This window comes from Vigna unguiculata, chromosome 3, assembly GCF_004118075.2.
Source record: "Vigna unguiculata cultivar IT97K-499-35 chromosome 3, ASM411807v1, whole genome shotgun sequence".
NCBI classification, from domain to species: domain Eukaryota; kingdom Viridiplantae; phylum Streptophyta; class Magnoliopsida; order Fabales; family Fabaceae; genus Vigna; species Vigna unguiculata.
This window is the reverse complement of record NC_040281.1, coordinates 17,849,103-17,860,985: the sequence shown is the minus strand read 5'-3', so window position 1 is coordinate 17,860,985 and position 11,883 is coordinate 17,849,103. Positions and strand designations below refer to the sequence as shown.

Here is an 11,883-nt window from a genome sequence, read left to right as displayed (position 1 = left end):
TACTAAAATCTATCAATTATCAATAAGATAACGACTTATTTTCTTGAGTGCACCACCTCTACCTTAAAAACAAACAAAAATAATATGAAACAACTCACTTTCCTTAATTACCAACAAAACTTACATCACATCTAATTTTCCTCTTAAAGAAAAAGGTTTCAAATGATAGATCTTGTGGTTATAATTTCCACTACTGATATAGTCTACTTTATATATCAATCAACAGTAGCGTAGCGTATATGTCTTCTTCAATTGAAATATATATATATATATATATATATATATATATATATATATATATATATATATATATATATAGTTTAAAGTATTACTTATTTGAAGAGTATTAAATTTATGAGATAAAATTACAATCTCTCTCTCTATATATATATAACATACATTTGCCTCCTTCATCTCTGTCTCTGGTTTTCTGGTTCTCTGGTTTTCTCTCTTTCTGGGTTATAGTTTGTTGAGAAAAAAAGCCATGGCTTTATCTTTAAAACAAAACATGATATTGCGTGGTGTGTTGGGAGCTTGTGTGTTGTTCTTATTGATGACTCCTTCTGTTGCTGAACTTCCCAGATTCAAACACCCTCTTAACAAATCACAACAATCTCTTCAGTTTTTGGTAATTGGAGATTGGGGAAGAAAAGGAACAAATAATCAATCTTTCGTAGCTAATCAGGTTTCATTTTCTATAATCTTCCTCTTCTTCTTTTGCATTACAAATTCATCATTCTCCTTCTCATAATAATATATATGTGCATCAATCATCTTCTATCTTCACATCATATATATATATATATCTCAGATTATATACTTTCCATATAACGTTTTACGCAAACTCCAAAATTCTAACCATGGTTTATGAACAAAAATAAACTTAAAAACTTCTCCAGAGAGATTAAAAAAAAAAGAAAATACGATGAGTATTTTGTTTTTGAATCCCTCTTCAAAACTAAAAGCAATGGTGATGCTAACTATTCGGAGTGCAGTTTCGTATTTTCGGTATGTTCAAACAAAAAAAGTTTGTAGTTTCAATTATCTTATGTACATGTAGTTGAACCATTTCAAAAACAAAAACAAAAATAAAAAATTGATAGCATTTACAAAATTTCCGAGAAAAATCGATTGAGGCAATTTGAATTATATCATCGAATTTATTTGGTTATAAATTGATAATGATTCGATTAGTCTGAATCAGTTAGTTTATCAAGTTAAATTCGTTTTTTTTTATGTTATATATTTCATATCAAATATATAATGCAGGTCTGATTTCATTTATTAAAATTCATAAACATGAGATTAAGCAACCAAAAAATGTATATTTATAGAACCATAGCTAAATTCTATGTTTGTAAAACCATTTTTTCTGGTACAAGATCGGCATCTATCATATAGAAAGTTTCATTAGATTATTCGTGCAGATAAACTTGTTTTTTACGAGAGTTTTTTTTTATTAAGTATATATAATTAATTTAGGTTGCGATTATTTAACCAATTGAATGAATTATCAGTAGTACGTAAGTTTGGTATATTCCATATTCTTCGCATATAGATGCTGATACCATTTTTTAATCACAATCTCTTGACTTTACCTTTCAATTCCCTTTTTCTTTCTGCCATATTATGTTATTTTTAACATTGCTTTTTGCATACTTTTTTAAGTTATTTTTTTACCATATTTAATTTATTATAATTTACAAAAAAGAAATATATTCATTATCACATTTTTTTTATTTAATGTTTATCTTCCAACCCCTCATCCACTGAAAATTGGTTACGCATAACCTAATTTTGATAAGTTACTTTTATATGTAATATTCTACGTATCTCGGCCTTCTGTTGATTATACGATGGACAATGTTATTTTGACATTACTATTTTTCTTAATACCATCTAATTCTACTCCATCATTACTATACATCTTCTCTTTTTTCTAAAAATATAAAAATTAATTTTTATTGAAACTATTTTATTTTTATAGAAAATATTAAATGGTGTCAAAAAATAATTTTTCTTTACATAAATAATGACAACAACATGTTTCTCCATTAACCTTTGCCTTTTCATAGTGGCGTGGCACCTTTGAACTTTGGGATGTGAAAGATATGCTATTTTTCATTCCACATCATCCCACTTAAACTATGGTTTGATATTTTTATTCATATACTAAAGAAAAAATAAAGTTACTATTATAAGCATTATGTTACATTTAACAGGCTTATTTTACTTTTTATTTTTATAAAGATATATGTCTCTTTACTAGAATTTAACAGTCCCGGTAATGAGCATAAAATATATTTGACATTTCGATTATGATTGAATGTGAAACTATACTTTCCAACAAATTCCAGTTACACAATACTTGCAAAAAGAAAATCATATAAAATTAAGTAACAATGTAGAAGTAAACTTTGTCTTCGTTTAAACTGATGAACACTAAAATAAAAGAGATTTCTTATATTAAATATTTAGGACTGATTATCTCAAATAAGAGAAGATGTAATGTTAATGGATATCAGATAAAAGATAAATAAGTGTTAAAATAATTTACGTTAAACTAGATATTGACCAACGTAAATCTATGTTGGACTCACATATATGATATATCGTTATGTGAGACTCCATATCATTTGATGTAAAGAAGTTATTATTATTTACAAAAATATTTAAACATGTTTTTTTTCATTTTATTCTGAATCCATTATCCATGGAAAATAACTAACAGTGACAAGATACTAGAAGAAAAAATTGAAATATCAATGTCATTTTTTATTTTATAATTAATAATTTGAAAAAAAAAATCTGTTTTTGTAAAGTTGATATTAAATATCACTATATATTAAAAGATATACTTTTTTCAGTTGAGAATTTATTTAGCAGATGGGACTCTGTTGTTCTAAGCCCACCATAGTCTGTCAGCACAAAAAAGTCATATCAGGAAAGCAAAAGTCATTAGTCGACAGATAATAAGAAAATTCATTGAAAATATGAAGCCTATCTGTGTGTATATTCCAAGGCATATTCCAATGCAACATAATAATGCTAGTAATTATTCAAATACACGTCTCTTTTAATTTTTAAAGAGTTTCAGAGGTACAAGCAAATATTCCAAATAACATTGTTTAGATTGGTTCATGACAACTGTATAATTTTTTACTCTCTTTTTTTGTTTAGTTTTGGTGTATGGAGTAATAATTATTGGTTAATTTTGTAGATGGGAATAGTGGGTGAGAAATTAAATATAGATTTTGTGATCTCGACTGGAGACAATTTTTATGAAGATGGGCTAAAAGGGGTTGAAGATCCAGCATTCTACGAATCATTTGTTGACATATACACTGCCCCTAGTTTGCAGAAGACTTGGTACAGTGGTAAGTTAACTAATTTTAAATATTAAAAGAAAAACAATTAATGTATTAAATTAAAACAAATTCACCTTCCTTTTTACTGTGGCAGTTCTTGGGAACCATGACTACAGAGGTGATGTTGAGGCACAACTAAGTCCTGTTCTCAAACTGAAAGATAGCAGATGGCTTTGTCTCAGATCTTTTATTCTCGATGGAGGTATAAATTTCTTTAATCAATATTTCATTTTCATTATTCTATAAGGAAACATAGATTGTTGGTGAGTGGTGCTTATTGTCCTTTTGTGTTTATAGAAATTGTGGAGTTTTTGTTCGTGGACACGAGTCCATTTGTAGACGAGTACTTTCAGGAGCCAGGAGAACACAGCTATGACTGGGAAGGCGTGCTTCCTCGCATGTCTTACATTTCACAACTCTTGGTGGTTAGTTACAACTTCCAAATCCAAATTTCTTCTCAACAAAAATTAACTCATTTTCGTATTCAACATTTTAAAATCAACTCAATTCAAAACTATGACATGGCTTACCAACTTGTTACCAAGTTAAAGACATTGAATTTGCATTATTATGTCTTTCATGTCCTCTCATTCCCTTGTTATGTAGGATGTTAATTCAACTTTGGCTAAATCAAAGGCAAAATGGAAGATGGTGGTGGGTCACCATACAATCAACAGTGCAGGGCATCATGGTAACACTGAAGAGCTCAAACAGATACTTCTTCCCATATTGGAGGTAAACAAATCAAATTTTCACATATAAAACCACATATAATGTCTGGGTAACCGCAAGTGTATCAGATTAAAAGAAAATTATCAGATTCATAAATCATAACGAGACAAATAGCAGAGACCATATTAAAACTTCAGTTCCCTGATTATTGTTGAAACCATGGCATGAAAATGTACAATTTCTGACCAGTTAGTTTCTTCACTATTGGTGCAGGCAAACAATGTTGATGCATACATAAATGGACATGATCACTGCCTGGAGCACATAATTGACAAAAATAGGTAAGCATGTCTTACTATTAAATGGTTTTGCTTCAACATCATCACAATTCTGACATTCATGCTTCTGTGGTTTGCATGAACAATCCAGTGGAATTCACTTTCTAACAAGTGGAGGTGGATCAAAGGCGTGGTCAGGTGATGTCAAGCCATGGAACTTGGAAGAACTGAAATTGTATTATGATGGACAGGGTTTCATGTCTATGCAGATCACCGAAAGCTATGCAGATATCATATTTTATGATGTTTCTGGCAAACCTTTGCATACGTGGACCATATCCAAAGAACCTAAACTGGCAGCCTGGATATAAAACCTAAAGTATATGTAGAGATACCTCTGGCAGAAAATTCGGACGACTTAAAAATGTACTATTTGTGATGTAAAAACAAAAGAAAAGGAAGTGTAGGAACGTGTTAATGAGCTTGCAATATGTAAATTGTACCTAAACTCCTGCTACAGATATTTAAGAAACAAAGGCATACTGTAGTTTGTAGTTTATGCAACCTAGTATTGAATATTGGTGCCGAAAAATCCAAAAGTGCTCCAGTTAGCAGGATACTCCCATTCCTAATTGCAGAGATTAACCCAATCTGCATAAAGTATGTATGCATAACACTTACATTTATGATAAATCTTGAAACATCTGTTAGTCGCATTTCTCATTTCTCCCTAGAGCACAGTGACTTGAATAGAGTAATCAAAACAAACCTTCAGAAACTATCTTCTAGTTGTTTAACCGGTGCCTTTTTCAAAATTTTTGACCCAAGCTCAATTGTAGGTGATTACCTTTTATTGGATGAACATGGCTCATCTAATTGCACATTGTAGATGGATTCATGCATTTTCCAGAAAGGAAACTGTAAATGAATTTGTTGGCTTAAGTTCGATGCATAATCTTCCCAAGCAGCTACTGCAGCCAGAATTCCTGACCAGTCAAAGCAAATGTACCCATTTTCTTCTGAAAGCGTATTACAGAAAACTTTGGAAGCAAAATCATTATCATTTGAAAGTACAGAATTCAGACCACTGATTTTCTCTCTCTGCACATCTGTCACTTTTACTACCTTGGAATCTGTATTTGATACCTTGTTCAGTAAAGCTGAACCTTTCCAACAATAGAAATGCACAACCTGTTCGAGTAAAGACCATCAATTAGTGTAGTCCAGAAAATTTTCCAAAATCAATAGATTATTATTTGCAAGAAACCAATGATGCATAAACAACAGCAACAGACATAGTTGAAGAAAAATTAAGGGACCATATTACATCATAAAATGCAAATCAAATAGAAAAGAAACCTCACTTTTTAAGTCTCTTAAATAAACTTGTGGGAAACAGTTCGAAATTTTAAGAAGCCTTTCTACTATCATGCTCAAATAGAGTCATATTACTCGTGTTCTTAGAAACACGTCAAGACAACCTTGACAACAGAAGTCCAAAAACGAACTAAATTTAAGTTCTATTCGTTTTAACATTAATATATCAAAAGTCTTGGTTAATGCAAATAGGTTGAGAGTTAACATATACTTCCCAGAAAGCATTCTCCATATGTTGAAAAGCAAGACTTTCCCACATTTATATTGACAGATGGTCCGACTGTTCTACACAAAACATTTTGATAGTCTTCATCAAGTAAACCAACTCCTCTTTATAAAAATCTGGCTTAACAAATTTCTTCTTTTAATAATAGTAATAGTAGTAATAATAATAATAATAATATAATATCTACAATCAGACACATGAGCAAATTTCTAGTTAGTTTTCTTTGCCTTGTCTAGCACGGCAACACTAAGTACCAGTGGCATTTATAAAAACTACTTTTTACAGAGGGTCATAAAGAAGAGCAAAGAGCATGGTCACTTTGTATAGGCTTTTGATGTATTATAATCATGTGCATTTACACTTGATCATCTAATATAAACAGTGGCAAAATGCAACAGGTGCACAGGCTTTACCTGAAGTGCATGCATAATATTGACAAATTCCTGATCTAGCAACTCACTTCCCCTCACTAAATGCACAGGCTTTACCAGTAAGTCAGAGACATCACAGTCATCGCCACTGTCTTGAGAAATATATATGTCATATCCAAGAACATGCAGTCTAGCCCAGCATATATTAAAACCGAACTGGCAATCAGAAGCTTGGCCAAGAGAAAACCAGTACATATTACAGGATGCTGGCAAAGGTAGGTATGAATCAGCCAAGTTCTTATGCAATAGGTGTTGTGAAAGAAGGGAAATGAGCTTCTTGTCCTCATCATGGGAGCCATCACGACTGAACCACAAAGCAACTGTGAGCCTTTCTCCTTCAGTTATCTGATAAAGATAACTTCAGATCAGAAAGAAAGATTTAATAAGGTCGTATATTTTGAAGATTGAACTACCCTTTGCTACCTGATATAATGATTTCACAACAGTTTAGTTCTTCCAAAACAAATTTATTTACAACTGTTACCTATATCAGTCTTAATTTATTTAATCCGTCACTGTTCAAAAAAAAATTATTTAATCCCGTCAATAATAAGTAGAACAGATGACAGCTTTCTGCCTACGCATTTGTTCCAAAAGAAACAAAAACGTACTTATTCTATTATCAATTTTGTTAAAAGTTAATAAAAGTTAGGGGCTAAGTCAAAATTGTTAAGGCATAGATGACCTAATACATTGATTGACTACCTATCGTGTATAGTATAATCTTATATCAATCAATACATTCTTGTCTATTACCACATTGGTTTTACTGATAACAAATAGTTTTGGTTGATCTAATCAAAGCTACTTAGTATGTATTAGGAAAAGCCAGACATGAAAAATTAAAGTCTATACAAAAGTGTGAAGCATTAAATAATGATACATGAAGCTTAAACGATATTATGCAAAGCTCAGACGATCCAACACAAAGCGCTAGACGCTGCACAAATCTTAGACAATGCAACCCGAAGCTAGACATTTACGCGAAGCATAGATGCTACACATAGTCTATCCACGGGTGTGAGTGTCTAGACACTCTCCAAACGTAAATGAATACTAGATGCATTCCAAGCTAAACTGAAGACTAGATGATATGAGAAGAGAAGACAAAGTCTAGAAGACGTTAACATGAGAACAAGAGGAGGCAATATACACATGGTTATCACATGTCACTATTTTGAATTGCTTGACTGTCTACTTGCTATCTATCAATGTTTACTCGCACTCCCAAGATGATTCTAACACAACATGTTATAAACAATGATAATTAAGATGAAAATATCTTCAATATCTCCATAGTGATTAGGAAAAAATATCTTAAGAATCTTCCTATTCATTTCAACATATTTCTATTCCTTATTTAAAATAATTTGATTACTACAGATAAAGATAACGAGAAGATAATTCGTTTGACAATTATCAAAAAAATAATTCTTTATTTCCTCACATAGTGAACGAGTCAGACAAGTAGCATATTAAGTGGGTGTTGAATCCTAGGTTTGTGGATTCCTTGTATGAAAAATTTTGCTAACAAGAATTTCAGGAAAGTGTGTCCCATGTGGTAAATGATGGTACAAGTAAAGGTTACCAGGAAAAGTGTATCGATGTGAAAGAGACTTGTACCTGAGGGAGAGATTATTAGGAATTAGTGAGTTGGAAGTTCTACATTGGGTAAGAATGAGTAAGATGAGAAATATATAAAGTTGGCCTGCACATGCATATTGAGTGCTATAGAAAATACTCTTGCCTTCGGGTGGATTTACCAGCTCCCATATCTCATTCTTCTGCAATGGCTCCATCTCTTCATGCATGGCTAGTATCCATGTGTCACCTCAGCACAAACAACTACCTTCCAAAATGTAGTTGGTTTAAACAACTCCACCTCCTCTGTTGCACTAACACACAGGCAAGGCTACCATCAAGCCCATATCTCTCAGGCTAAAGTCGTTACCTTTGAACAAAGGATTGATTATCAGACATATCCCTCATCGCAATGATGTTGTTCCTTGAACCCTTTTTATGTTGTAAAAAAAGGGGAGAACTTGTAGAAACATGAAAACTCTTTAATGTTCTTTCTTGTCTTTGACACTATGTCTCGATGTTACCTTCTATTAGTTTTCATCTTCTACTTGTTTTCTTAAGTCTTTCACAAAACTTTATATGAGCATTTGTTTAGTATAAACCTGTTCTGCATATACTATGATATTCATATGGTTTCTTATCCATAATTACAATAACTTTTGTCATCAATAAAAAGGAGGAAATGGTTGAGAGCCTAAACAATCTAACCTCAGCATAGTCTCTTTAAGAGAGTTTTGATAATTACAAAATACTAGACAAAGCTTATCTGATATGCATATATACATGTTATACTTAAATGAACCTTTTAGTATGTGTTTTGCACTAGATGAAACACACTATACCATCTAATAGATACATAGATATAGCAACAAACAATCTAATTAACTGTTTAACGTTGTTTAATACCCTAACATGTAATCAAGTCATAACAAGAAATTTTTCCAAAAGATATAATATTAGAAACATGTTAATCTAGGGGAAGGTTAAGACATGATAACCAAGAGAAGTTTGTGTACTCATTTAATCATTTATTTGATTAGTGGAACCTCTTAAGCAATGGTCTTAAAGGAGAATTGGATGTATTTGGGTGAACTAGTATAAATCTACATTGTGTTGCTTGTTCACTAGACGGTCTAGCATAGTCTTATGAAATACGAGTGTAAGGCTCAATTCATATATACGTATGCTTTGATTATCTTTTCCATCTGCTCTGATTATAGATGCTGTGATGATGTTTTTATGCTCTGATAAATGCTCATCTGCTCTGTATATTTAATCATGTCCAGGACCATTCCATGGGTAATCATGGATCCAATCAAGAGAAAATCTTACCAGTAGGTGTAAGATATAAATGTCAAAAGATGAAATATTTAAATCAAGTGGATGTGGAGTCCTCCCTACTAGGTTAAGTTTCCCTGATATATGTACTAAGTATGAGTTCATCACCTAAAAAGTTTTTCCAAAGACAAGATGAAAGTGGAACTAATCAACTAGTGCAAACATCAATATTTTAAATAAGAACCATATAAGCTTTTTCACTGGTTTTATATCGATAACAACACTCACTATTGAAAAACATTATTATATCAGGATGAATTAGTAATGTGTTATCAATTCAATTTCTTGCAGATACAACAGTCATTATCGTTATTCTGTTTATAAGGAAATTAACCATGCTTGAATTAGGGAAATTAATTGTTGGGATGACAATAATCAAGATCAACTTTTCATTAAGGTTTTTGACAAGAGAAATGACGAAAATATAAGAAGCCAAATCATGTTAGTTCAAAGAATGTCTGTTCTTGGGGTCCTGGCTCAGAAGTTAGGGAGGGGGCAATGAAGATTTGATTCTAATAAAGAGCGTAAGAATACAACAAAGTAAATAGACGCTCAACCGAAAAGAGAGTACTTGAATATACCTCATCAACAGAATGAATGTTATGGTCATCTGCTGTGTACATCACAACATCCTGAAATAGACAGTTAAGCATTCTCAAGTTCAAGAAAGATAAACAGAGTGAAAGACTTGTTTTTTTCCTACTTCGAATTATTAATGAACAAATTATAGTTCAATAAAAAAAATTCAAACAACATATGGAACCGCGGGAACGTCCACAGTAGATTACTTATTAAATAACATTATAAAAAAAATAGGGAAAACTCACCCCGGCCTTTGGCATAATTGACTTGGGCTCACCATCCTGGAAGTGAAATACCCCACCAGTGAAATCCTTGCCATAAGTATTTAGATAGCACACTGCCTTTCATGGTATTACCAAAAGGGAGAAAAAGCTTTAGTGTGTAGCATAAAAAATACTCAATATCTTAAAATGGGGTTGATTGGTTGAATGGAACTCACTGAGAAATGGCGTTGTTTGAGATAGGGCCTGTTATCATCACTATGCCATCCAATGCTTGCTCCTTTGCTCCAACTGATTCACAGCACCATCAAACAAGATGGTAAAAATGCATATTAACAGAGAATAATAGCCAAACATTGAAGTGAAGTAAGGTAAAGGTAACCAACCTGATTAAACCAGTGAATTCAATGAAGAGCTCATACTCACACTTGAAAAACTCCTCTAGCCTGTCTTTCAACCTTTCTGCCACCAAATTTGAAAACAAATAAGGCAAATTCAGTGAAATAAATTTCAAAGAGATTGACGAAATTTGGGTGGAAATGAAGTTTTTGATGTAATGCCTCTAATGGGTATAAAAGGAATGACGAAATGGGAAGAATTGGTAGCTATGAGATGGGAGAGAGTGGTAGAGAAGACATTGGGTCTGTAACCCACGGTGCTGCTACTCTTGTGGATGAATTCCAATTCCTTCACCAAAATCAAAATCAGAAAGTATAAAGACCAAAGGTTTTAGCAAAGAAAAAAAAAACAATGAAAGAAAGAAACTAACTCTGCATTCGTTAAGGGAGAGGAAGTTGGGGATGAAGAGGCGTGAATGTTGAGGTTCAAAATCAACCTCGGACATTACTACTAAACTCAACTTCGGGTCGTGTCTCTCACTTTCTTCAAATATTAAGTACGTATGGAATTAGGCATATCGGTTACTCTTCGCGTAACAGTTGCTTAACACCTTTGTTACCAACGGCCTAGGGATTAAGCTATTCAACCGCAAAAATTATATTATATAAAAATAAATAAAAATTAACATGTTATCTTATTTAATTTTAATATACTTCGACAAAATATGTTTTTAATTCCTTAACTTTCGGTACATTTTAAAATTAGTCTATTTTAAAATTTTGAACCAATTTAATCATTTATCTTTCAAAATACGTAAATTTAATTTTTTAATCAAATTTTGTTAAGTTTATTTTACATTTCAAACGCATTTCATAATAGTATTTTATTTAACATTAAAGCAAAAATGTGTCAAATATTATAAACAACTCAAATACAATCATGAAATGCGTACAAAATATCAAATAAACCTAACAAAATTTGATTAAAATGACTAAATCCATGTATTTCGAAATATGGAGGATTAAATTGGTCCAAAGTTTCAAAATTAACTAATTCCAAAATTTATTGAAGGTTAAGGGACTAAAAACGTATTTAATCCTAACCCATGTACTTTTTATCCTAACCAATATATTCTCATATAATTATAAAAGTATATTATTTAAATAATTATTATCAAGAGTAATAATTAGAGCTAAGGTGGAGGCCGCTATGGATTAATAAATCTATTATGATTTACGGTGGTTAATCATGTATAGTGTTTGATGATAAGTATTTTTTTTTGTAAGATATCTCTATTACAAAGGTTATAGAGAGAGTTATAAGTTTAAGTCTAATTCTTAAGAGGCTATTACTTCCTATAAACAGACATGTTTTCTTCCCACATCTCCATCTTTAAAATACATGTTATACTGTTATGACTAATTTATTTTACAATTTAAGTTTGGAATTATATAATTCATAAATCTTCGG

At 31.5% G+C, this 11,883-nt stretch overlaps 2 protein-coding genes across 3 annotated transcripts; one reads left to right on the top strand and one right to left on the bottom strand.

The window, feature by feature from the left end:
- Positions 1–379: 379 nt before the first annotated feature.
- LOC114178279 (purple acid phosphatase 7-like) lies at positions 380–4,846 on the top strand. Its single transcript, XM_028064096.1, has 7 exons — positions 380–685; positions 3,221–3,377; positions 3,463–3,570; positions 3,666–3,793; positions 3,975–4,103; positions 4,314–4,381; positions 4,470–4,846. The coding sequence occupies exons 1-7, from the start codon at positions 485–487 to the stop codon at positions 4,687–4,689; spliced, it is 1,011 nt and encodes a 336-aa protein (XP_027919897.1). The 5' UTR covers positions 380–484; the 3' UTR covers positions 4,690–4,846.
- Positions 4,847–5,009: 163 nt separating this feature from the next.
- LOC114178277 lies at positions 5,010–11,026 on the bottom strand. 2 transcript variants are annotated; one of them, XM_028064095.1, is made up of 9 exons: positions 10,844–11,026; positions 10,635–10,761; positions 10,461–10,536; positions 10,293–10,365; positions 10,099–10,194; positions 9,853–9,903; positions 6,335–6,697; positions 5,404–5,509; positions 5,010–5,304 (listed from the first exon to the last, which is right to left on the bottom strand). In XM_028064095.1, the coding sequence occupies exons 1-9, from the start codon at positions 10,916–10,918 to the stop codon at positions 5,162–5,164; spliced, it is 1,110 nt and encodes a 369-aa protein (XP_027919896.1). In that variant the 5' UTR covers positions 10,919–11,026; the 3' UTR covers positions 5,010–5,161. The 2 variants fall into 2 exon arrangements, with proteins under 2 accessions (XP_027919896.1, XP_027919895.1); XM_028064094.1 differs by having other exon boundaries at positions 5,010–5,509.
- Positions 11,027–11,883: the final 857 nt, after the last annotated feature.

Bases quoted from the DNA above. Each gene is read 5' to 3' on its own strand.
- LOC114178279 (XM_028064096.1), top strand. From the start codon at position 485: ATGGCTTTATCTTTAAAACAAAACATGATATTGCGTGGTGTGTTGGGA. The intron at 686-3,220 runs GTTTCATTTTCT...TTAATTTTGTAG, and splicing joins AATCTTTCGTAGCTAATCAG to ATGGGAATAGTGGGTGAGAA. The intron at 3,571-3,665 runs GTATAAATTTCT...TTGTGTTTATAG, and splicing joins ATCTTTTATTCTCGATGGAG to AAATTGTGGAGTTTTTGTTC.
- LOC114178277 (XM_028064094.1), bottom strand. From the start codon at position 10,918: ATGTCCGAGGTTGATTTTGAACCTCAACATTCACGCCTCTTCATCCCC. The intron at 10,537-10,634 runs GCATTACATCAA...ATTTGGTGGCAG, and splicing joins TCCTTTTATACCCATTAGAG to AAAGGTTGAAAGACAGGCTA. The intron at 10,195-10,292 runs GTGAGTTCCATT...ATACCATGAAAG, and splicing joins TCAAACAACGCCATTTCTCA to GCAGTGTGCTATCTAAATAC.